This window comes from Neolamprologus brichardi, chromosome 15 (genome assembly GCF_056152115.1).
Source record: "Neolamprologus brichardi isolate AB-2024 chromosome 15, ASM5615211v1, whole genome shotgun sequence".
NCBI lineage: Eukaryota > Metazoa > Chordata > Actinopteri > Cichliformes > Cichlidae > Neolamprologus > Neolamprologus brichardi.
Genome location: NC_142118.1, coordinates 32,759,762 through 32,787,511, shown reverse-complemented (window position 1 = coordinate 32,787,511; position 27,750 = coordinate 32,759,762). Strand labels below are relative to the sequence as shown.

General features: G+C 42.2%; 1 protein-coding gene across 2 annotated transcripts in view; it reads right to left on the bottom strand.

The window, feature by feature from the left end:
• LOC102782515 (3',5'-cyclic-AMP phosphodiesterase 4C-like) overlaps positions 1 to 27,750 on the bottom strand; it is an 83,166-nt gene that overhangs the window by 22,967 nt on the left and 32,449 nt on the right. The window contains exons 1-2 of one of the 2 annotated variants that reach the window (XM_087852717.1): positions 26,655 to 27,118; positions 591 to 782 (exon numbers count right to left, since the gene is read on the bottom strand). In XM_087852717.1, coding sequence (XP_087708843.1) covers positions 591 to 782; positions 26,655 to 26,890 — 428 coding nt within the window. In that variant the 5' untranslated portion in view covers positions 26,891 to 27,118. Of the gene's footprint in view, positions 1 to 590; positions 783 to 26,654; positions 27,119 to 27,750 lie in introns of those variants that run through there. The other variant, XM_087852718.1, reaches the window with a different exon arrangement.

Here is a 27,750-nt window from a genome sequence, read left to right as displayed (position 1 = left end):
CATCAATGAGAATAACAGCTCCCTGGATTTTGCTGTTTTCAGATCGTTCTCTGTAAACCTTAGAGATGTTTGTGCAGGAAAATTGCAGCAGATCAGCAGTTTTCAAACACTCAAACCAGCCTCACATGATGTCAAGAGTCACATAAGTCACCATTCTGCCTCTGATGCTCAGTTTGGACTTCAATAGCTTGTCTTTACCATGTCTGCATCCTTCCATGTGATTGGCTGACTAGATAACTGGTGTACCTAACAAAGTGGATAACATGGCTAACTAACAGTTTTAAAACATATTGCTGGAATCATATTTAAAACTAACTTTCCTTTTCATTCAGAAAATAGTTTGTTTTACTGTGCAGTTTCTCAGAGATTAGATGATCTGTGGTATTCGGCGCCTTCATATCTTCAGCCTCTTTCTGAAACGTTTTGATTTCTCTGGAATGATGAGTTTTTGTGCTCTTAAGCACACTATATATATTCCTCCAAATCCAGCTGTGCAACCCCACAAACAAAAGAACAGAAAACAAAAAAAGATCCACATCTCTCGGCTTATTGTTGCTGAAACAATACAGAAAGCGTCCGAGAATACTTACAGGTCGCTGGCAGTGGACGAGTTGCGGGACATAGTTTTGGGCGAAAGGTCGAAGTCTGAGTCAGAGCGATAGAGGAAGGACTCGCGGCGTTGACTGTGGGGAAAGTTGGCCTGAAGTACCAGACCAGAACCTGGGCTAGTCTGAGAGTCCAGTGGACTGCGACCCACCGACAGGCCATTCTCCACATCAAAACTACAGAGAAAAGGAAGAGAAGAGAGAAAAAAATTAATAAGTATTCTGTTGTTCCTACCCACAAGCTAGCATCACAGCCTGATTTTTAATGAAATAATTCTGTTGCTTTTATTTATTTTATTTAAATTTTTGGCATGATTAAAATTGCATGCAGTGACGCAGAGGTCAGGTTAATACCTCTATTAGTATTAGCGGCTATTAACTGCTATAATTGTTGGCTACTTTGATTACTATAATATAATATTGAGCATAAAACCTAGCCAGAATAACAAAGAAATGCATAGTAAATGTATAGTTTTAAACAAACAAGCCCTACTGTAGGAAAAAAAGCACAAGAAATATATGAAAACATGAGACAGGCAGCAAAGATTTCACATATAAATCTCAGACAAACACAAATATTGTGATGCACAGCACTAACAGTTTCTGCAGCAGCTGCTGATCTGCATGTAGAGACAGAAAGGTTAAGACCGTGGTGAGACAGGGTACAATTGCACCTCTATGGAACAGCTAAAGTTGAAAGTACAGTAATGCAGAGGGCTGCAAATCCAAATCAATTTCCCAAAGTGCCCCCAAATCATCATAATGGAATCTCTGACAGCAGACACAAAGGAGCTACAATTATAAAGTGACACAAGAACGGGGTTCATGCGGACTACCTGAAAATTATAGTAATACAATGCACAGGATGCCACTTTTATTGGCAGCACAATGGGAAAAAAATGTATTCAGATAGATTGTCTCCTCTGAGTTTAAACAGGTGACCTTGTGATTACTGCTTTCACAATCTAGCACACACTCACGCACATCTTTCCCCTTCACCATCTCTGTTTGACGTCAACACTGGCACGTTGCCTCGGTGCAACGACAACCAATAACCCGCCCCGCCGCTCGCGCTCTTGCCCGTCATAGCAGCGACATCGAAATATGCCCCCAAGTGTTCAACAAAGAGTTGCTGAAAATAACCACACAGTATTTTTTTTTTCCATATTTGGAAAATTTAGATTTTTTTTTATTGGTATGATAAAAGTGGGATTATGTCAATTCCAGAAAAGCCTCTGTCAGCAAACAGCAGCACAGCTACAAATGATCAGATTGAATTCTTCTCAATTGCAGGTTTCACTATGGCAGTAAATTCCCTTTCCCTCCTAATGCCTTTGAACCAAACCACACTTTTTTGTAACACGCTGTCCAAGCAAGAGCCAGCACGGCGCTGCAACCGTTGTGGGCAGAGAGGAAGTGGAGGAGAACTCGACTTTGAGTATTGTCTGGGGGGGTCAAAGCTTATCAGCTCGGGAATTCATCTTCTTCTGCTGATCTCTGCACTATTTGAAGCTCACCGTGAGCCAGCGTCCTCTCGGCTAAACCTCTTTCCTTCTAAGGAATTCACCTGACTGAGACCTCGGAGCTCCATTATGCGGCCGCCGCATGGGTACGATTAACAGACCGTCTTTATCAATTAGATACATTCTCATTCATGCAAACTCCCCCTTTTATAACAGCTGAAAACAGAGCACCAGTCGAGCAATGGAAGCTTGCTCCTGTGTCTATTTTTAGTGCAGCCTGCCTCCAGCGCTCCAGTAATAATATTGCGTGTTAAATGAAAGATGGCCATTAAGCAATCGATGCTGAATGAAATGGGCCCAGTTCATAGAAACAGTGAGATACAGCGAGATCAGGAGGGGGTGGGGGTGGTGATGAGGAGGGCTGTATCCAGCACAGTGATGTGCTCAGCACCTTGCATCTGATTGGTGCAATTTCCCGGAGGGTGGGTTGGTGGGGGTGATATGCAGCAGCAGGGCTTACCTCAATGATGCCACCCCACCACTACACCTCGTTCAGCCCCACTCTACACACCTCCTCCACCCCTGGCTCGGTGTAATCGGCCGTGACGAGGCTCCATCGGAGGAGACCGGTGACGTCAGAAGCTAAAAATAGACCTGGCTGACAGGAAATAGGGGAACTGGGAGACTTGTGATGGTGCTTACGTAGATGCACCCCCCCACCCCCCATCCCAATGCAGGGTGCAGATGATTTCACCCGTCCGCATGAATATATTTATGAAGGATGATATTTTAAATTCTACTAGGTGAATCCTAGTAGCCATTCCAATCGTACAGTCTGTGTTTTCTTTTTAGATATCGGCGTGAGCAAGTACGATGGCATTCAAGCACATATCTCAAGGACATCGTGCAGGTGACACTGCAATTCATAGCATACGTTTAAACTGTTGCTAAATTTCATTAGGAGCAAGAGTCTTTTTTAAACCAGACCAGAGGATCCCACATTTAGAATTTCATGCAATACAATATTTCTGTTGAAATGTACAAGAAAATGACAAGTTTATTTGTGTTCACATCAAATTTTCCATAATGTTTAGGGGTAGATACAGACGTTTTTTAACAAACACTCCTTAAAGTGGACTTGATGAATTTATATGAAGATGACTGCACAGCAAGACCTAAAATATGACAAATCACGTGTGAAAGAGAATTTTGATGTGGCATAAAATAAAAACATAATACAAAAGATCAATACAAAGTTTTTCAGCAGCTGCAGCTCACTTCAGAAGGCTTCTGATAGTGAGACAACTCCCCCTACTGAGGAACAAGAGGTACTGCAATGGCCATTGCTTTTGTGGTATGCACAGCAGACAAGTTATGATTTAAAATAAAAGAATCGTAATACTCAACTCATATCTCATCACTTGCATCCTGATCCAGGTACAATGCATCTGGATCTATCTGAATTTTGTAAAACACTCTCCACGCAAGAGACTGGCGACCTGTTCAGAACTGCTCTCCCTATGACAGCTGGAACAGGCTCCAGCTACCTCTTGCTTCCCTGAATTGGAAAAGCAGGAAAGAAAATGGATAGATGGACTCCACTCCCAGTAATCTGGCAGTTTCTGTGTCTTCTGTAACACAGTTTTAATACAGTGTGATTATACTTCCTTCCATCACCAGTAAAGCAGAGTGGTATTCACCAGATTTGACCGTGATACACCTTAAACGCACTTACATGTGCTGTTACGCTGAGCTGTGTTAGACTTGTGACCTTTGCCCTATGACAGTTGTGATAGTCACCAGCACTCCCGAGGAAGCGGACGGATGGATGTTAGAGTTGATTGATTGATTGGTAATTTATTTCAACATGTGAACAATATACAAGTACATTTAGAAAAGAAAATAAGAAAGAAAAAAAAATACTGTACAAATTACATACAATTTTTTTTTATTAATTGACATGTTGAAAGGGAGTGGGAGTGGGGAGTTAAGTTAAACAGCTCAGTCCTGGAAGTGCTTTTTAAGTTTTTTAAGGTGAATAGTAGAATTTGTTAATATTACATAAATTACGTATTTATAATAATGCGGAAAATGTAGAAAGCGTCCCTTTTTTCAATGCACCACAGCTACTGTTAACAAGTGAATGGGCATCCACCCTTTAAACAGAATGACAGGCAGACATTCAGCCAGGCACACTGGCGTCTTGTTCAGTTACAGCGTACATAACACGCTGACCTTGGTCTGTCCCCTGACTCGAGCATTGTTCTTCCTTTCTCTGACGTACATTATGGCTCCCTTTTCTGTCCTTAACTGTGTTTTTGACTGAACTTTTCTCACACACAAACACATCCCTTGACACCCACATCCTAAGCTCTGCTTTTGTTCCCAGGATGTTTAGTTTTTCCCCTTATCACTATATCAAAGAAGGGGAAAAAAAATCTTTTGTCTGTAAACTAAATTAAAAAGAACTGTTTTTCTGGTTTTATGATCAGTTATTCTTTTGCTAGAAAAGTGCAGCTATGTCAGGCATTTTCAGATTCATGTTTCCCAATTGTGAGGATTTGCTGAGTTTTGTAATTCTAAATTAAATATTTTGGTTTTAAATTGTTTAAAAAAATAATTTAATGCATTTGTGTGCTTAATCTTGGAGCAACTTTTGCGTCTAAGTACAGATATACTCTTTATAAGTGGACCTTGAGCAAAACGTTTAAAACCTGTCCGTATGCCATGAAATGAGATGCAGAACTGATTCCAGTTAGTGTTCATTTGTTGTTGTTGTTGCTTGTGATGTGCTCATGGGAAACAAGGCTGAGGGATTTCAGAAAACATTCTGTTGTGTGTGTGAGAGTGACCAGAGTCCAGATGTTATTTGATGGCTGAATGACACAGAGCTGGGGGTTGGAGGTCAAAACACATACTTGCACACACACCCTCCCTCCTGTTTTCTTCCCTTGTAGCGTGGGAATTGGCCAAGGGGCCTCAAACATCACACCAGGAAGGAGACAAGAGGTGAGGGGGAGAGGAGGAAAACAGACCAGGGAATATTTTATACCACTGAGGCTCAGTCTTAGCAAATAGGGGAGTTTTCTCCAAGGCTCAGGTTAGCATTAGAGTACAGTGGGTGTGTCTTCTCGTTGCATTATGTCACAAAGAAAGGAAAGACAGAGAAGCGTGTCTGTGTGAGAGTCCAGGGAGTAAAGAGGGTTTGTTTGCTTTACACCTCAAGCCTATTGTATATTTGATCTGAACACAGCAGAAAAACAGCCTGCTTCCCTTCGTCCAGCAGCCTGCCAAACAGATCTTTCCTCTCACTGTCACTCTGTGCAGTTTGCACGCTCTGTGCGTGTGCGAACGTCATCACGACAGCAAGGCAGGGCACGGGAAGAACAAGCAGCGAAAGTATTTGTGCAAACCCAGATTTGAGCGTTGCAAAAAGAAAGGAGGCCCCTGTGTTCAAACTCTTCTCCCGCACAAACTGTGAATTCTAGTGAGTTAATGATAAACATGCTGCGCTACATTAGGGAGCAGAACATCCTTTTCTGTGCTGATAAAAATGTGCTTTTTTTTTTCCTGAAAGAAAAATTCATTACCCACACACGGGCAACACGCAACACGCTAGATATCTTCCAGTTGTTTGTGATATCACCGGTGCTTTTCTTAGCCCTCCATTATCTTACGAGGGAGTAGCAATCCTGTGAGAGTCACAGGATCGCACAAGGTGATCTTGGAAGTGATCTCCATTTATTCTGACAATAACAAATGAAATAGAAACAACAGCTTCAGGCTCATCTCCCACAGGGGAACAGTCCAAAAGAGTTAATCAGTGTGTGGAGCTAGCAGCAGGTTTAGAGTGGTCGCTGAATGGACACTTTTCACTCTTAGCTCTCTATATGATTTGCCTCAGCATGCACAGTGTTTACAACTTACATACAGGACAAACAGAATGTATTAAAATCAATAAAGGTGTATAAATCAAATTAAGCTTTCCAAACTCCCAAATTTCTGTTGTTTCTAACAGTAAATGCACTGAATAAATAAATGTGGTGTTCCAATTAAGCATCCTGGAGCTAAACTGAAACCCCAAACTGCAATCAGTTACAGCACTGCCCGCTCACAGTTTCCAGAGAGCAGAAAAGGTGATTTTAATGAGTGGAATTTCTTCTCTGCTTATACTGGTCACACGCTGTACAGTAAAATATCACTTTACACTTTACCTCAAGCATATTGTACCATCAGTGGAAACCCTAACAACCCTAACAAATCTATCAGCTCCTCTCTTTTATAAAACTGCACTGGAGCCGCGCCTTCCTTAAGAGCCAGTTGCTCTTTCCATTCACCTGACCAGCCAGCCACTGCGGATCGCTGTCCAAACAGAGCACGCACTCTGCGTCCAACATCAACATCTGATCTCAGAGCAGCTCGTGTCTCTCTAAATATAGCCAAGGGGAGGAGAAGGTTGCTGAGAGTCAAAGCAGCTGCTGTATTTATTATTTTTCTGTCACCTCTGACCTACAGGCAGAGGAAGGACTCTTGTCTCTGAAAACAGCAGAGCTCTGTTTTAATTGCTGTCACGAGAAACAAAGGAAGGAAGAAAGCGAGAGAAAAATTGGTGTCTGGGGCTATGTGCATAAATTTAAAAAAAAGAAAAAAAGTGTGACACAGTGTTTTGTGAAATCTGTTTGCAGCCAGTACAACGGTGCAGCTATTAACCACTACTGCAACACATCTCACACACATGAATCATCTTATAACATAAACCTAATGCACACATACTGACATAAAACACTCCAATCAGACCATCAGAATAAGAACTAATAGCATTTTTTGTCCTAGGATCACACCCTTCCATCCACATTTAAAGAGCTGAAACTCTGAACGCTTGAACCTCATTTTAATAAAAGATAATTTTGTAAAAGTGTGTGCCGTCTAACGTAACAGTAAGAAATTTGGCTTTTTTACAGACTTTTTACTGGTGTGGAGCTGAAGAGGTTAAAATTTTGGAGTTCAGCGTGCCTCAAAGGTTGATTCGCTCCTCCGGACGGGTATTGATCATGGAGGTCTATGTGCAGTGATTATCTCTGTCCATCCAGCCAGGCTGAAATCCATACAGTGGCTGATCAGCATTAACATCATTAGAAACTGGTTAGGTGGGTAACACACTAGGCCAGAATGACCCAGAGCTCCACACACACACACACATACACACGAAGGCAGTGTGTGATTACAGCCCCAGCGGTAGAGATCCAGATTTGGCTCCAGCATCGACCTGAAAATCGAACAGCCTTAAATCACACTGGTGCGCAACCGGACAGGCCGGTTCGGGGCACGAACAGACACACATCCGCACCTGCGCATGCACGCACATCGTCTTTGCCCAGCAACAGGCCGTGCTGGGTGCCCCTTTAATCAAGTTCATACGCCAGTAATTGGCGCCTTTCAGTATACAGTGATTGAGTCCAGTGGTGAGGCAGGAGCATGCAACTTCCTCCTCTAATTAGCCAAGGGCAGCCCAGGAGCAGCCAATCACATCTCTGATCAGCAGGACACAACAAGATGGAGACAGCACAGAGAGAGTGTTTTTTCTAACCCTTTGTTTCCCGTAAGGGTGGAGAATCACACTTAGTAAATTTAACAGCTATGAATACTACATACTGTAGTAATGCATTAAAAGGACAAATAAAAAGAGAGCAAAATCTACTTACTATGTATTTATTGATAAGACATGCACTCATGCAATATACTCAAATGGAACAGGCAAGATACTGACCTTTCCAAGTGTATGAGGTACCAGTCACAACATTACCTGTTCATGTTAACGCCATGTCTGTTGCCATCACTGAGGGCTACAGACTCACAATCCAGGCCTGTTGTAGTTTTTCATTAAATGATCCCAGTGCATTCAAGCACATGGATTAGTTTATTTCTTAGGCTTAACAGGGACCCTAAGTTCAGGCACTGGTGTTGTTAGACAGAAAGTCTTATATTCCCATATTTTACTTATATTTTGCATGCATATCTTTGGCAAAAATACAGTCCTAGATGATATCCATTCCCCTACATATTCAACGTCTTTGTTAAACTTCCACAAAGCAAAAAACAAGAGACAAGCAGATTCTGAGTCACTTTCCCTCTATGTTAGTATTTCTTTCTTTACCTTATTGTTCCAGTTGTCTCGCAACTCCACTTCCCAAAAAAGGTTGCGTCATCTTTTTTCATATAGCTCGATTATTATTTAATTTTACCTGTCAAGCCAACTGAAGTGCGATCTCCGGGCTTTCCCTACCTGGCCTCCCGCTGTGTAGGCGGAGCCCTCAAGTCTATGTAGGTGATGGAGTTCACCTGTGACAAACTGAGCAGAAGCAGGCTGCATGTGGACACCTTAATTCCTCATTCGTTAAAAGTCCGGTCAACCAAACTATTGTCTACTGCGAGAAAACAATTGGACAGCGCCTCCTTGTTGAGTGTTTGCCTGGCTCTGAGTTGATCATCATTCCTGGAATCACACAGATGTCAGGATAACACTCAGTCCACTATTCTAGTAGTCATATTCAACGCGAGTACACACACACACACACTCTCTCTCTCTCTCTCTCTCTCTCACACACACACACACACACACACACACACACACAGACGCAGTCACAGAAACACAGTCACACTTGACTGCTGACGTCAGTTGTGGTCTCATAGCTGTCGCTGCAATGCCGATCGACCAGCATGCAGGCCTGCAATTATTCCCAGCCCAACGCGCCTCTCACTGCAGTTTTGTTTTCCACCAAACACAAAGGATGCTATGAAACACGCTAAAGAGAAACCAGCTCGCCGAGCTTGCGGACGCGGTGGGATTTCTGTCGACACGTGTTTGTTGTAGGAACGTAGAGGAGCGACTCTGGGGACTCTTGAGTCGAGGCGTCCCGCGGTTCAGCGAGCTGAGCCATCATCTGTGAACTGGAAATGATTTGGGATCATGTCCAGGGAGCAGCCATTGTCACGTCAATATTTCCTGTCCTCACATCAGGGCACATCCTTTGTCACAAAACGGGAGATTAATGATGGAGCCCGTTATATTTGTCTTGAAGGTGCTAAATAAACCTCTATCTATGACAAGAACCAACTGGAGAAGAGAACTTGTAAAGATATATGGCATCATCGTTGTGTCGCATACGAAAAGCTACATCTGGATGACAGATTGAGTGAATTCAGACACAAAATCAGAAGACTAAAGCACCAACTGGGAGGGGGTCAAATGTCAGTGCGGATAAACATTTATAGGGTCCACTGAAAGCCTTACCTATATTAGGCCATGTTTGCCAACCAACTATTATCACAAGACCAAAGTTCCAGTACAATATCTAACTTAGTTACATAATTGCAATAAACTAGAGAGCTTCAAAAAGGCCTGAAAGCTCAGGTAAAAACTCTTTGAAAACAGCCTTTGGAAAGTAAGTAACTTTAAAAATAAAATAAAATAAATTATTCAATTTTCTTGCCACCTCCGTCTAAGTGGAAAGCTGGCTGAAATCCCCTCTCTGCTTTGTAGCACATCCAGGTCCTCGGGGAAATACTTAACCAGAACAATATAAGCCATGTTACACTTTTTGGAAGAGTAGTTACTATTGTTGAGATTTATAAAACCCACCAAACCCATGCAGTTTAAAGAAACCCTGCAAAAATAGAGCCAACAGAGCAGATATACATATCAGTGTGATATGGCAAACACGGGCTGAGATATGCCTGTGACAAGCATGAGTTATACAGATGGAGCTGGTGCAGGTGAGTAAAGCCTAAGCAGCTGCAGGGACATAATGAGAGCACTGATACTGTCAGCTGATACTCACTGCTGACTCATTCTCACTGTGAGCACAACTCCACAACTGCAACAGCTAACATTACTCTCTATTTACATTATGTGGGAATACATACTGGCAGCTCACGGTGACCTGTGACCATACGGGGAGCGAGCTGTGGATCGCTTTGCCATGTGTTGACATGGCCTGGGGCCCATGGCGCCGGCCAAGCTGCTGCAACGCCACCAAAGGTCAGCTCTCATTGCTGAACTACTGGGAGGGGACACGCAGAAAGCACGAAAAGTCACACGACACCTTTTCTGAGACGATGCTGCTGTTTGATTCCACGTCTGATATTGATTATTATTATTTTTCTTTGTGAATAAAAAAAAGAAAGAAATCACACGATGGATGTTGATAAAATGTTTCTTTTAAATGAGCTAATTGGTCATCATGTTTAAGTCGATAAATATGTTTTATGTGTGAATCTAATAAGAGTACTTTTGGAGAAGTCTTGCGTTTTTCAACTCTTACCACCTGCAGCTAGGACACAATAAAAAGATATCAGCTCAGTTTTACTACTTACCAATGACTGCCTGTGAGGTCAGTGGTTTGGCATTTGATTTTCTGGAACATCTACACATGAATCTGATAATAGATGCTCATATTTAGAAACATTACAGGTAACACTGCGGTCTGGCATTTTACAACAACATGGGAACCCGTCTGCAGGGCAATGCAACAGTTGGCATTGTAGTACGGATCTGACTTTGTGAGGCAGCACTATAAAGTATGTCGCTTTACAAGCAGCAAAGACCATTTCACTGTCATCGTCATGCAAACACCAAACACTTCCGAGCCCATCCACTGAAACCTGTCTGCTCTCACCTTCAACAGAGATTGCACTGAAATTCACTGAAAAACGAAAAAAACAATTCCATCTATTTACATGTTAAAAAAAACACAAAACATATATAATAAAGACAATAGACAGTATATCTATCTATCTATCTATCTATCTATCTATCTATCTATCTATCTATCCCTATATATATATAGGGATAGATAGATATAGATATCAAATCTTAATTTGTTTTGTTAGTTTTAATTTGTACAAACATTTGCTACATTAGCCATAATTTTGCAATTTAGTCATTAAAAATGTGTCATGCAATTTATATCATTTTTTAAGGGTAAAAACGCTGATGAAGTAGAAGTCTCAAAAACTCACAAGAGCACATGTACCAAATATGATATTCTTGGCTTTAAAGGGTTAAAATATACATTTATGATTAAATCAGGACAATATAACATCTAGCAAGATTTCCAAGATTTTGATTTTTTATATATATATTAATTATATTCTGATTACAGCTACAACATAATGTAAGATGTAGCTTTTTTTTTTTAATTTAATTTAAATAAATGACTGAAAATGACCAAATTGGTCAAAATGCTTACTTTGACAAGGCCGCAACCAAAAAAGTAAGAAAGAAGTCATGATGTCTATTTTACTTTTTGCCACCACAGGCCTTACAGTCTCCTTCATTAAAAAACAAACAAACAAAAAAACTTTATTGGAATTTAAATTGTCAGTGACAAACGGGGGCTTGGTATTGAACTCTAGTATTGAAGTCACAATGCAGAATTACCACTAAAATACTTACAGTTCCTAAGGCTCTCGGTGGTTTGGCCTCTCAGTACACCTCCTGTTTGCTTACTGTTCACAGTCCGGTCAACCCCCTCAGTTCATCAGCTGCAGATCTTTGAACTGTTCCCAGAATCAGATCTAAGTGAGCTGAAGGGGCTTTTAGTCACTGTGTTCCTGTTCTTTGGAACAAGCTCCCAGCTGATCAATTAAATTGTGCATCAAAAGCATTAAATAAATCTATTTTTATTTACACAGTCCTACAGTAAATAGGAGCTTTTTCTTTTGTTCATTATATTTTGTTTCCTTTTAGGAACTGTAAATGTGTTTTTACTGGTCCTCATTTATTTTGCATGTAATGAAATGTGCTATATAAATAAAATTTGCACTGCCACAATATACACTATACAAAATTGTACTATGCCTGCTCAGTTCTTAAAGACAACCTTGCGAACATGCTATGGTTGAAGAACAGAAGCAGACACTGAGAAATTATTCAAGCCCAGAACAAAAAGATATTCAGGCTGCCAAAAACAGCAAATCTTTACACTGGAGAAACTGAAAAGAGGTGACAAATAATAATAAAAAAAAGTCGGTTGTATGTGGACTATTTTTTAACTGAAAAATTATCGCATCATAGTCATTAGTCTATAGAAACAAAATTTGTAAACTAAACAATTAATCAGACAAATATTTTATTAAATATTAATCAATAACTAAAATGTTGTTCCGGGTCCAAGTATTTCCCACAATACTTACAGTCAAGTACTATGTACAGTACTAATAGTATGTGTACAGTACAGGTCAGAACAAGAAAAGACAAGGCGTAACGCGGTGCTATGAGTCGTCGTGCAGCGTCAGTGTCAGTGGGGAAAAAAATAAATAAATCAGGACATAATTAGAAGGAAGGTGAGTGATACATCGTCACTGACGCTTTTCCACTCTCAGCGAACTCCCCCTTAATCATAACCCTAAGGGCAAAAGCTAAATATTTGCACTCTTTGAAGACTCTCTGTAAAAGTACTACCTCAATCATGGTGGAAGTAGTAGGTTTCCCTGTTAAACAGATTTGGCAGATTACACTCCACGTTGAGCTCTCCTTTATGCGGTTCATCCATCAGGCCTATAAATACGTCCAGCTCAGCATTCATTAGGTATCTGCCTTTGAAGGTTTTTTGTTTTTATTGGTGGGTTGACATTATAAAATCACTTTGATCCCCCTCCCTGTCAAACATGGCTTATGTCGTCATTACTTTTCTGGAAGGTCAGCTGCAGAATTAGTCATATTTCCTTCTGTGCTCTTAAAGCAGCGGACACTTTCAGGTATACTCATACGTGTTGTAACACATGAGGATGCGTCAACTACACAGGGTTTTTTTTTTTAATGTCATGTAGAGATGTAGTTACATATTTCTGTATCTACAACTTCTACATCCATCCATCCAGATTCTGCATATTCAGGCGTCAGCTGTTCCTTCTTCAATCATCTTAAAAAAAACCACTTAAATATGGACAATGATCATTCTCTAAACAGTCAGTATTTAAAGTATCAGAGGAAACGAGCTGAGGTGGTCAAGCAGTGGGTTAAGCTGAAATTCATGTATAAATGACGACTATATAAGTCGCACACACACAGATTTACAAGAAACTGATTCATAAATTCCAAAGATCTCATCAGTCCATCTGACTCACCATTAGAATTGCAAACCGCACAGACAAACTCTGATGACTTTGTCATTGTGAGCTAAAAGCCACTGTGTGATTGCATATTTTCCACTCATATGCACATGTCACTCTCTATTCCGTTAATGTACTAGAATAAAATGATTTGGATCCAGGAGATGAAGAACATTTTTGCACAGTGTGAACATCATGGGCTTGGTGTTGATGTAAAGCTACTGTGCTTGTTAAATAACAATATCAAAGTATTCATTGTATGTTGCTTTAAAGGGAAACTAACACACGTACTGAGAGTGCAGCTTGATGGTATGAACACTAAAAGAAAACACGATGTAAATGCCACATACTGGAGGATACACCGCTTTGAATTTCATTCTAATTTCTCTAACCTAAATAGACATAAATACACATAAAATAATATGATGCATTAATGCAATTTTAGGTTGCTCTAGTTCTTCATTATGTTGTGGGGGCCAAGTTACAGTTAAACCCATAACTTTAGTTATTTTAAGTTAATATGTTAACATAAAAGAACTTTACTTTGTGTGAAAGCACTGAAAAGCTTTCTTAAGAAAAACAAAAAAGTTCAGACACCAGTGTGCTCAGGGTTGTGCAACAACAACATCTGGATTGAAACCACATCTGGCCTACCGCCTGCGCTTTTGAACGATGTCGATGGGACGGTTGACGGCGCACGGCGACCCGCAGATATTCCCGTTCCGCATTTTGAAGTAGCGATCCTGGACTGACGGCGTCAGATACACACAGTTAGTTGGTAAACTCATGTCTACAGTTTGTCTCTCAGCTGCTTTTGTTCTCCACTAATTATCCTTTTCCTCCTCCTCTGGGCGCTCCTCTGCTCCTCGGCTCCCGCGCGCTCTCTCCTCTCCCTTCACGCCACACCGGGTTTCCACTGACACGCGGGCAGATGGAGGAAAGCCCTCCTCAGTGTGTTTTGGCAACATGACTCCAGTCCGGCGTTTGGAGAGGGCGAAGAAAGGAAAAGGGATCAAAGCAGTGTGGGTTTTAAAGAGTCATTTCCTCAGCGTCATGCTGCTGTTTCATGCGGTGAAACACAGAAAAGCTAAACATGAGCAGAGCGTGAGGAGGCTTCTTTCTAATCCACGTTGAGGAGTTCAGAGCTGAACTCTCCCTCCCTCTGGAGACACGCTCCTTTCTCCCTCCCTCTGTCTCACTCTGTCTCCTCCTTCCAGGCACATGGACTACTGAGGCTTCAAAAAAGACATGAACTATGTACATGTGCATGTACAGTATGTGTGGGTTAGAGAGGGAGACTGATAGGGGCGTATTTGCTTTCAGTTGGAGTAGCTTCATTGTGTGCATGTGGATATACTTCTGCCATATATCTCAGCGAGGACCAGTTTGAGTTTCAATGAGAATTGTGAGGCAGCGTTCGCCTTTTAAGACCCCTTTAAAGAATTCAGTTTTGGTTTAGGGCAGGATTGCGAGCTTAGTTTGATTGTTAAGGAGGGAGTGAAAGTGTTATGTAATGAAAGCTGGCACAAAGACGTGTACGTATGTGTATTGTAGGAGCAGTGTATGTGTGCGTAAAAGAAGAGGTGTGTCTCGCATTTGCAGGATCAACAAACACACATGAGTCACGAAGCATTCCTGCCTCACATCTCAAAAATGTCATCACTTCATTTGTTACATCTGAATATGAGAAAATTCACCCTACTTACTGTATGAATTTTCCAATTATTGCCATTGTGAGGTCACAATAACCTTTGACCTTTAAGGAGAAGATCTAGTCAGTTCCTCGAGTCCAAGTGATCATGTGAGACAAATTTAGAAAACTACATCTACGTGCAACAGGAACCATTGACACTCTGGCGACATGATGGCCAGACTCGTGTGGGAAAGTATCGAGTACTTTTAAAGTATTTTCAAAAGAAAAGCGAGCAAACTCGCTTAGTGCATCTGAGGAGCAACACTCAAACAGCAGTGTGTTAGGGATTCACGTCAGTTTTGGTAAATATGTTATTTTGAATAATTTAAAATGAAAAGTATCTCATATGTATTCAGGAGCAGGTGTAATTAGATATTCCCCCTTTTTGTGAAATACTTCAGCCTGCAGCAGCTCTAGCACACCAGCACCAGTCAGTCTCACGACACAGAGCGGTGGACTTGCTGGACTCGGTGATCTCACCAACTGGCTGGCCCGCTGCTGTCGACACTGCAGGCAAATATTTGTCTTTTGAGACAGTGGGTAGGAGCCTGGGTCAGACGTGTTGGCAGGCACACGGGAGAGGAGGTGGAGCAGAGGGGGATTTAAATGTCAACCCGTTTTAAAAAAAATGGTTGGCTAACGATGCAGCCAGATGTTGTGACGTAGTCACAAAGGGGGGACGCAGATGTTTCACCCTGATCTCTGAACTTTTAAGTGGCTAGTTATGACAAAGTCTTTCTGTGCGGAGCTATTTCTCAATGGCTGGTGTTCCCACAAAGCCACACTTTAATAGCATAGCAATCATCTTTAACTTCAGCAACAATTTTTTTAATCAGTGAAGATTAAAACAAAAAGAAAGCTCATTATTCATGGCAGGTAAGCTCACAGTTTCTGTGCTACTCCAGTGTAAGTAACGGGTCTAAGAAACCCTCCAAACACCACCTTTCTCTGTCTGGGACATTGCTGCCAGATGGGCTGCTCAAATCTATAAAAAACATAATAATTCATGGTGATCAGGAACATGTCCGTGGACACATAAGAACCACACTTTTTTACCAGCTTATTATACCATTTGCTGTATCCTGTGTGACTGTAATCATAACTGACCTCCTTCTAGCCTCCCAAAAGAACTGGGTCAGACGCTGGTCCCTCTAAACCAGAGCAGTCTAATAATGACGTCAACACACTTATAAAAATAGTGTTAAATTAATCTGTTGCATTACCCTCATTCATAAAAAAGACCATGGGGAACCCTGCACATCTTCTGGTGACTTTCCTGCAAGGGGAATTAACAGTTTCACTCTTTATTTGTCTCACAGTTATAGCCAGATGCAAACTTTCCCTGCACCTAAGTCAGTGACTCCATTCATGTGAATAAAGCATAATAAAAATAAATAAATCGAACTGGTCAGCCGTCACTCATCGTGGAAATTATAATTGCAAACAGAATCACTGGCAACAGTTTTATTGGAATCCAACAATCAAGAGCACGTTTGGTTTTCTCCTGTAAATGCAGACAGAGTAGGGCACTCTTAACTGTCACTGTCAATAAAGACATAAAACATCCCTACAAGCAAAACTCCTGCAAACCCATAAAACACATTAAGACTGAATTCCCTTCCAGCCATCTGGCATAAGGTTTTCCAAGAAGCCCAAGAACCATGCATCAATCAGGCCTAACAATATGACCACCTGCCAAATATTTTGCTGCCAAAACAGCACTGACCCATAAAAGCACGGACCCTTATAGGCGTGGTATCTGGCACCAAGAAGTTAGCAGCAGATCCTTTAAATCCGGTAAGTTGCAAGGCGAGGCCATGGATCAGACTTGTTTGTCCAGCACATCCCACAGACGCTCGATTGGATTGAGATACAGGGAACGTGCTTGTTGACACCGTTCTATCAGAACCAGCATTTAATTTTTCTGCAATTTGAACTAAAGTAGCTTGTCTGTTGGATCGGGCCACACAGGCCAGCCTTCGCTCCCCACATGAAACACTGGGCTTTGGCCTCCAACGATCCTGTTGCTGGTTCATCGCTGTTCCTTCCTTGGACCACTTTTGACAGATACTGACCACACCAGATTTGGAACACCCCACAAGAGCTGCAGTTTTTGGAGATGCTCTGATCCAGTCGTCTAACCATGACAGTTTGGCCTTTATCATCCTTACATCTGCCAATGTTTCCTGCTTCTAACAGATCAACTCACTGCTCACTGCTCCCTAAAATGTCCCACCCAATAACAGGTGCCACGCTGAAGAGATAATCAGTGTTTTTCAGTTCACTTGTCAATGGTCATGATGTTATGCCTGATCGGCACACACACACACACACACACACACACACACACACAATCAACAAATTCAGATGTTCAGATGTTGGGTTTGGCAAAATAAAGACTAATCCATCTGCTTAGTCCGCAACGATAACATGATAAATATTTCCTGGTTTCTAAAGGACGGTCTAACTGGAACAGCAGCAGCTCCTCTGGGCGTCTGGCTAATAACCATGTTACACTTTTTGGCATCAGACCATTTTCGGTCAGGGACAACGTCAGCGAGTGCCTGGTGTTTTCTGGGAAGTCTTATTTTCACAATTGCTTCTTGTTCATTTTCCCACATTCCAGTTTATCTCAGAATGCAGATTCCCAGTTTATAGTTTTGTTGAGTTGATTAAATTGAAAAGGAAGGCCTCACAGAGCTAAAGTGGCATTACTAGAATGCAGAATATTTTCAAAAAGGTGAAAAACTAAAGCACAGAGGTACAATTCATTCCTCCCTACTCCTGCATTTTTCCAGCGCTGTCTTAAAGGCCATTTGTAATATCTGGAAAGACAGAATAAACTTATTTTATTCCGCATGCTGTGATTTCTGGTATCATATTTAAATATTTGTAGTTAAACTAAATGAAAACGCCTGTTGTTTCTCCCCTCCAATGCTGGCATCTGTCCTTGTGAAATGTTCCTGTGTTGGACCTCTAAACAGATGCCAGCGTGGAGATTTGCTGAGAATGAGGTGTTTGTAAGGCCGCTGTGTAACCAAATCCAACTGGCCAAATGACTTCCACGGCCCAGCTGGCTGCTGGCTCCTATGACATTACCTCTGCTAATGAGAATGAGCTGCGAGGGCAGAGTGTCATGAGCGTGTGTGTCTGAAAGTGTGAGAAAGTGTTTGAGGAACTTTTAAGTACAATGAAGTTTTGTTTAACTCCTCCTTTGAGGATCTTTTAGTGTGCTCTGCATCGGAAAGCAGGGAGAGTCTATTCTACAGTTAAAGACGCGAACAGTAAGACAGCAGCACAGATATTCTTGCGCCACCTTGTGCAGAAATCTGTGGTGACACAGTGAAGTGCATGCACAAACTTTAAAATACTATTTTCTAATTCAGTATTTTCCAAATGCATTCATACCACATCATTTATAATGAATTCTTAACATACTTTTAGAGCTATTACTACCATCTTTGGCTATTCAGCAGTTCACACACTCCTCTTGATGGACTCAGGTCCTGCATCTCCTATAACACACACAACAGTCTTATCTATACCAACTCTTATCATTAGTTTTTTAACATTTATGTTTACTTGTCCAACGCAAGTTAATAAGATGATGAATGAATATGAAATGTGGACATTGTGCAAACAGGAGTTTTGTAAAGCCACAGTTGTGACCGAGCTGAGCTGACAGCCCAGCAGAGGTTGCTGTTTGCCAGTAAACTAAATGGAGGAAAGCCACACACACACACACACACACACACACACACACACACACACACACACACACACACACACACACACACACACACACACACACAAACAATGCAACAGATCTCTGCACTCGTTAGCACAAATGAGAGTAGAAATTGCAATCATTTTAAAGAGTCACCATCGTGACAGCTACAGTCTCCTTGTACTGATGGATAGCGAGGTAAACATCAACAGTACGTGATGTGAAAAGTGAATTATTAAAAAACAAAACAAAACTCAAGAGCCTATCATCAGTAATAATCCAGCAATAAAAAAATATCACATCTCTACTTCAAGAACTGATTTAACGCACGCCCTGTAGCCCAATCTGCCGACCCAAGATGACCTCAAACACTCTTTGTTGGAACAATCAGTATGGATTTTGTGACTGGCGGCTATGGCTGTGTGCACGCAAGGAACGACAAACACGTGTCACATTCACGTGTTATTTGCTGCCAGCCTCTGGTGGGGCTGGGGGAACAAATTTAGGCTCAGGGGGTTTATTTTGGGGGTCTGGTGTGTTATTGTGGTATCAACCCCCCACCCCACATCTCCCCTGCCCTGCTTAGACTCAACTGTGGCGGACACTAGGTCAAAAGTCAGTCCTAATATTAGTTTACTCGTTACAAACTGGGTCTAATGGGTAACTGGTGACTGATATTCTCTGTCAACCTGCCAAATCACAAAGTACTAAATATTCCAATATCCCTCATCTTAAAACACAAAAATTAAAGCATTTCACACAACTTAGAGCTTTGAAGCTGAAACTATTTCCCAAAAAAAGATTTTCTCTTATTTTGTAATTAAGAAAACTGAGTTATGTGACAACAGCTGTAATTCAAAAATAAGGAGCCCCAACAAATCCACTAAAAGTAATTCTGGAAGTAATATTAAATGTAGACGTTTAGGAGGATTTAACTGGATTAATACTCCTAGTTCGCAGATCATGGTCACGGAGGTAAAGGTGTGGTTTTGCTGAGATGTGGCGTGCACGACTGAGTCAATTGCTGAACCGGCAGAAAAGAAGAAACCTTCAGCCCTCAGATTTCACCTCAGTTTACCAGCAGGGAGGGCAAAAACAGGCATGAGCAATCGAGTTTGAATACACACAAACACAGCACAATAAGATCTACAGAAAGCGTGTGTGCAGTGAGAACATGTGCAGAAAACTTGCTTATAACTTAAGAGACGTGCAGACGCACAGAAGCCAGTGAGGGATTATCATCAGAGTCAGCTCCTCATTGTGACATCAGGAATAACTAGCGTCACATCTGTCCAAAACATCTGGCTCCTGTGAGAAAAGTTTGTTATTCATGAAGCGGAGCGCAAACAATTATTCGACTGTTTGAGCAACTTCATCTGCAGATGATAAAACACTTGTCTGTGTTCAGTCAGCGACATATGTGTCGGGTCATCGTGCAATAAAATGTGCTTGACTTGCAGCAGAAACAGGAAGTCTGTTGGCTGGAACTTACCACAAACGCAACTTGCTTCCTCTTGAAAGCTGCTGGTTTTAATGCAAGCAAATACAAAATAATTGCATTTTAAAAAACACCAAATCACAACTTTAAAAACAATGCATTGGCATTGTCAAAGAAGTTGGTACTATGAAATCTAAGTTCCAATTACCAAAATTGTATAATCATTTGAATATTTATCAGCTGCTACACGCCAGCTCTCTGCTGCTGTTTTTTTAAAAAAAAGAAGTGAGATCTCATGCCAGAGTGCCTACTTTATCTGCAACAGCCTTCTCTGGGATATGTGTGTTTGTTTAAAAAATTATTATCTACAGTCTATTTTCCATGTTTCTTACTGTCGCAGTGACACTACAAGTGCAGATCTCTGAGCCAATCTCGCTGAGCAGCTTATCTGAACACTCCCTCTCATGAATATGAGTGCCAAGGAGATGCGGGATGCAGAGTTTAGGAACATACCCCAAGCACGAGTGTCTCCGACCGTGTCCAAAACCAGTCAGCCCTCCTTTCCTTGTCAATCGGAGGTCTTTGTTCATTGTCCCTCGAGCGCCTGACTCATATGAGACACTTTGGGCTGTAATGAAAATAAACTGCACATCTGATCTGAGCCTCTTACAACAGTTCTTCACAGTTTTGTTATTTTTCTCCCGTAAACCTCCGGGGGTATCTGGATCGGCTCCATGAGGTTTTGCGCGCCGATAAACCAAAAAACATGAAGATTCCAGGTGAGAGGCAAAAAGAAAATGGAAAGGATCAGATAGAGAGCAGATCTGCCCAATCTTCTGTTCCTCGGGATGCGGGAAGAGAAATCGTGGAATGCTGCAGAGTTTCTGCGCCGAGGTTTCAGGCAAGCCCCAACAAGGCAGACAGGAGTGTGATATTCAATTAGTCTCCACAAGCAAGAAGCACACATGCAGCTGTTGTAACTGTAGACTCAACTGAATTGAAGGATTTTCCACAGTTGTCTGTCCATTCTCATTGATTTGTTGTTGTAAATACCCAAACTAATCCCAGACATGACACTGACAGCATTCCTGAAGGGGTTTTCAGTAGTACAACTCCAAAACAGAGAGAAAACAGGCGTCTGTAGAGAAGTCTGAAAATTTTGAAAGTAGTGTTTCTCTACTTCTCTGTCAGGCACTCACTCACTGTTCGCAGAAAAGGGGAAGGGTTGAGCCACTTCTGAGAGCAGTGACGCTGCAGGGTAGCGTCAGTGAGGGTTTGACCTCTTCCTTTGGCAGTGCAAACACTGGAGGAATCCCCCGAGGTCGCTGTGGGAGCTGAGGACAGACCACCACGAGCTCCAATCTGTCTAGTACAGGATATCCAATGTCAAGATGTTCAAGTTACAAACTGGTTGCGTTTCGAGCCACACTTGCAGCTTCCCAAAGAAAAATCTCAAAGAGAGAAAATGCTCCCACATTTAGAGAGTTACAGGGCTGCACAACATTTCGGTGTGTCCCAACTTGTTAAAGGGAGATCTGACTCGACTGTGTGGCTGGCGGGTGTTTTTGTGTCTGGCAGAGCTAGCTTGACGCAGCCTTCGTTGACACGTGAGATCAACATGCTGCCTGACCCAATACCCTCCTTCTGTTGCCCTGCAGCTACATAATTATAGAGGTTATTGTTAGAGTTGGTGCTGGGCAGGGTGGTAACGGGGGCTGGGTGGGCCTGACAAAACACATGTTAGGATTTACGGCAAAAAATTGGATAAACTAACCATAGGGAGAAAGCTCTGAGTTTCAACTTGTGCAGTTTTTATCACCGGCAAGTTTCAGATTCAAAGACAATCAAAGAAGGGCCGCACCTAACAGATTCGTCTGCAGGTTATTGTTTTTGCTCAATCAATCAATTGTTTGATTTATGGAATGAAAAAATAGAGAAATCCAGTCTTTGCAGTGCTGTGGAAACCGAGTACACCCTGTTATTCAACAGGTGCTGCTAAACAAATTCAACTGATCGTAAGCGATGCTGGGTCGAGACGTCATAAATGCAAACGTTTTTGCAGGAGTGGATGTCCCATCAAATTCACCCCAAGGTCAGACTGCACAATGCAATCAGACAGAAGATTAGTACAATCTCAGACTCTATAGGTCTCAGGTAGCATATTAGCACCATTAGAAAAAAAGTGGACTAAATGAAGTGTGGCTTATTTGTAAAGGTTGCCAGGAGAAAGAACATGGCAGCACAGTTTGGGTTTTCACAATTGCCTCTGAACAAACCAGACTTCTGGAGCAGTCTTTGGAGAAAGCTGTCAAGTATGGTGGTGGAGGGGTGACAACTTAGGCTGCTTTTGTAGCCACGGGACCTGAACATGTTGCGGTCATTGAGTTGACGATGAACTCTCCTATATAGCAAAAGTATTCTAGAGTCAAATACGAGGCCATCTGTCAGCTAAAGCTGACAGCATCATGACAGCATCATGTAATGGACAATGATCCCAAGCAAAGCATCAAATTTACAACAGAATGGCTGAAAAAGAAAGAAGGTAATGCGATGGCCCGGTCAAAGTCCAGAACGCAAGCTGACTGAAATGCTGTGGCAGGACCTTAAAGATACCTGACGCAAAGGTATAAAACACAGTTCCTCCACAGTGATCTGAGAGACTGATGGAGTCACATAAAAAATTCAAGTTATTGATCAGGGGAATTTGTTGCACATCTTGCATGCAGACTGCAGGATCCTTTTCATCGTTTGCAGTCATTGCGAAACAGGCTAAAATTTTGAACATCAATTGTGTGTTTTCTGACTAACTTATCAATGGCAGTGATAAGTGATATAAATTGCACGCCAGTGTAATTAAATAAGATATATGGATGCATAAGTCACACGTTCCTGGCTTTATTTCCACACTGCTAACAGCAGCGGGGACTGGCCTTTGAGAGCTGTCAGGGCAAAACCCATGCAGATACTGACATGCCAATTCACTTTCAGACTGACGGACACTTGTTGCACGGCAACAACCAAAGACACCACAACCACTTCCCTAAGCACTACATGAACTGCAAACTAAAATAGGGCGTTGTGCTGATAGATCATTTATCTTGTTGTTAGCGCATGTATGTAAAGAGGCTCATAAGTTAAAACAGACCAAATAAACCAAACAGGATGTAATGAAGACAAAGAAACAGTAAAAATGATCTGGCTCATTTAAATCCTACTGAAAGGTACCTGACAGTGCATGGGCTTTATAATACTAATGAATATATGTCCTTAATGCTATTTTTTTTTTTGCAGTTAAATATTTAAATAAGCAATAAAGGTCGTCTTCCTGATTGCCTGTGGGCTTATTTTTGTCATCACAACCACCCTGCTGTGACTCTTGTTATCCTTATTTCTTGTAACTACCTTTCCTTTAATCTGTCAAAAAAATGATAAGGAAAAGGTTAGACAAATAATTAAACTCACCACTTCCTCCAAAGCATTTTAACTAGAAGGAATTGATTGAAATACTCTGAATTTTAAATGGCTTAAAGCTGCACTTTTGTCCTCGTCCTTCTTTTGCAGTCTTGTTTGGGTTTTAGTTTCTGCTCGGTGTGGTTCATATTTTATTTACGCTGCACACTTGACAGGGTGGGGTGGCGGGGAGGCTCACAGTTTAAAACAATAGGATGTTTAAACATTACACGGGCAGGCATCAAATGACATCAGTAAAATGTCACGACAGATGACGTAGGTACAAGCAACGTGTTTACAGGCTGCTTCCTCTACATAGTCACAGGCAGGCTGCCCGGGAGGCAAACAGTCAGGGGGTTTGGAGACCGGGAAGGGCCACCGTGGGGGGGGGGGGGGGGGGGGGGGGCGCAAAAGCACCCAGGTTTCATGTTTATCTGATAAAGACAGTTTAACTTTCGACTAAATGGTTCGTGGTGCGTGTGGGAGCTTTCTCTTCAGTATGACATCAATTTGCAGCCTCTAATTAAACTGATTGGTGAAATGTGTATTTATTGAGAGCACGATTATAATTTTTAGTACCATGACAACTTAAAGGTTGGTTGCTTTATATAATCTGGCATCTTAATGCTAACGTGGGATCATTACACAACATATTATCTTTGTCAAATTTATCTTTGACTATGGCATATTTTACAAATTTAAATATTTGTGCGTGAATTGCAGCTTTTTTTGATGCTATGTTTTAAACTCAAGCATAAGACAGCATTTATCACCACTGAATAAATTAAGAAAGGTGTGTATGGAATCTGTGGTCATGTCCAGGCAGCTCTGATGCCGTTTGTGTGCAAAATTGACAATAACAAGGGTGAAAATGAAAACCACAAGAAGAAACCACCAATATTGCTGTAAACAGCCTGCAGTCACATGAGGGTGGTGACGGCAGAGACAACCTTGTTAAGAAAGTCGTATAAAATGATCTTCCCCTGTTAAAACTCTGCTCAGCGTCCAACACTGTGACTGCTCTACAAAAGAGATAAAAACATCAGTTATTTACTAGATATAACTGATTTTAATGCTAAAAAACACTTCTACGCTTGTAAACTTGCATCTCCGTGACCCGAAAATAGTTTTTTCCTGGAGTGTTTACATACATGAGAGAAAAATGAGGGCTTTAGACTCCAGGGTAATTTTCACAGCTTTCTCAGAGTTTCCTCAATTGACCTACTGGTCATGATTACGTCCGTGGAAAATCTAAATACGTCACTACCCGGCACTGCTGCTATTTTTTTTCTTAAACTACCATAGTGAGGTTCTCTTTGGAAAAAAAATCAGCAAATGCCTTCATATATCACTCTGTTATTTAAACAGCTTCATCCATCAAACTTTGAACATTTAGGCTCTGTCATAGCTTGAACAAGATTTACTCAGCTCCATCTTTTCTAACGTAAAAACAAAAAGCAGGACACAGGCTGCCTGTTTTCAGTCACAAGGACTGACAAAGTGATGGTGCAGCAGTAAGCGTCATCTTTGTGTTTACTGTGGTGAGCCCCCCCGAATCCCTCCAGACTTTAGCTTTGTCTCTGCTACACAGAAACCCCGCATCTGGTGGTATAGGAAACCTTTCTCATCTCTGGCTCCGCCAGGATTGCTGAACACCTTGGGCACGAAACAAAACCCTCTCTTTTATTGCCTTAACAATAAGGTCCTTTGAGATGACACCGGTCCCGACGTCAACAAAACTGTGATTTCCCACAGTTACCTTCTTATCAGACATTGAGGCTTTTTTGCTACTGCCAACCCATGACACATACCGTGATGACGTGAAAAAGCAGCCTCTGCAATGTTACCTCACAGCTGCTGAACAAACACTGGGCCTATAGTTTATTAGAGTTCAGCAGAGTTCAGAGAAGATGACCTCTGAATCCCAACCTTCTGATTATCTTATCAACGTACAACTGAAAGTTGTACCTATAAAGAACTTATACAACATGTCTCCTTCACCCATTCACCCCACTATGTCTTAGTGCTTTCTACCTAACAGCCACACTTCGATGAACGCATCAGGAGCAACCCGGGCTTCAGTATCAGATTGAAGCGGCGAGGGATCGATTAGCAGACAACCTACTCTACCTCCTGAGCCACCCCTTACACATGACCAGTGTTGGGGAGTAACGGAATACATGTACCGCCGTTACGTATTTAAAATACAAAATATGAGTAACTGTATTCCGTTACAGTTACCGTTTAAAAAGGTGGTATTTAGAATACAGTTACTTTGTTGAAATAAATGGATTACACGGCGGTACTTCCCTGTTTCATATTGTGGCGGGTCAGGCCTGTTTGGGTTTTGTGTGACAGCTACGTTCTGTTGTTCCATGCGGCAGCGTTACGGTTGCCATGGTTACAGGGTGACGCTCTCTCTCTGCGTGTTTCCTGGGTGAGAGAGCGCCTGTTGTTGTTGTTGTGCTAAGCTAACAGGCAGAATGCTACAGGTATAGCTCTAAAGAATGTAGCATCATAGGCAGTGTAGTCCGTGCTGCAGGGAGAATGGACTGCCATACACGTTATGTGTCTGTGAGCGAGGGAGGGAGAAAAAGGAAAAGTACGAGCTGTCATCGAGCAAAAACGGGAGCTGGAAGCATGTAAATATAATAATAACCACTGCAGCCAAGAAGAGAGCCTGACGAGCCCAGTTGTAAGTAAGCTATTAAGACTCGACTGTACACCGTGTTCGTGTTTTCCTCCAAAAACAATAAGTTCTGTTGGAGCAGCCTTTCAACGCCTCTCTCTGTCTCTCGCTAGCAAAGTTGACCCAGACAACAAAGTAAAGCTAGTTTTCGGCTACGAGCCGACACAGAACCCGACGTATTAGCCAGAGGTCCCTTTACTACGGTTCGGAGCCGCGGACCTTCAGTAACAGTAATAAATCACAGCAATAGTACATTCATGTAGTTGTAAACAGCATGATAATATATTAAGTAATCCAAAGTATTCAGAATACGTTACTCTCATTGAGTAACGTAACAGAATACGTTACAGAATACATTTTGGGGCATGTATTCTGTATTCTGTAATGGAATACATTTTAAAAGTAACCTTCCCAACACTGCACATGACTTTCCACATAAGCTAACGACAGTACTTAGATCCATGTCATTGACTCTACCTGGGTGTGTACGCCAAGGTGAAGCGGCGCTGCAGGGCAATGTTACGGTTCATGAGGAGCTTGCGGAACAGCAACGGCGAGTGGCGGGGGGAGTTCCGAGGAGAGTCACCGGGGGACATCCTGGGAGATCCATAAGGCGAGCCGGATGGTGACTGCGGCTTCAGCTTGATGGGTTGAGGACTGCTGAGTGGGAAGGAGCCAGCCTCCCCTGAGCTTTCCAATAGGGCTTCACTCATGCTGTCGTGTAGGAGTTTAACAAAATGTTCCTCTTACGCTGCTCTCTGGTGCGACCTTCTAACCCCTGACAGGGAGTCCAAGTCATCCATCTCAGCACAGCAGCATTTATCAAGTGAATTAGGTAAACGGCTCTCTAGCTCGTCTTGTGATGATGCAGCTCAGATTCGGAGCCGCTCGTAGTTGGCTCTAAGTGCTTCACAGCCACTTTTGCGCTACGGCTTCATGGCTTTTCTCTATGGAGCCACCTAAAAGCCCTGTTGACGGACGTGGACACGAGTGCAGGAGTGTGCCCTCCCCTCGGCAGTAAGCTCTGTTTACATAGCACTGAGCTCTGCCTAAATATGGCCAGGCCTGAATTATAACGTTGTTAGCTTGTACCTCGGGTGAACTAGCTGCGTCCGGCACACACTTCACAGAGGAGTGAACCGTTTAACGTCGGCTTCCTTCCTCAACTCATCAGTACCGAAATATTAGACAGTGATTACAGCTCTGACTGTGTAGACACATGCCAGAGCTGTGCAGTGTCAAGAGGCCACAGTCTGGGTAGATTTTCACTATGATGGTCGTTGGGGTGGGGTAGTGGGGGTGGGTGGAGGCGACACTGTGTCTAAAAGCAGAGCCTGCTTGAGATAAAAGATAACGAGAATCCTGGAAATGTCACTTAAACTTTTACTGGTATCTTGACTGAGTAGCGTTTCCCACTGGGGCTGAGGGGTGATGGAAAAACAGAGATCAGCTCGAGTTTCATCTCTGACCCCCAGACAGCCAGTGACCCAACCCTCCGCTGCCCAAAACAAAACTGAACTGTACTGCTTGTGCCTAAACATTCCCCTCGATAACGAGCATCCTGTAAATACAT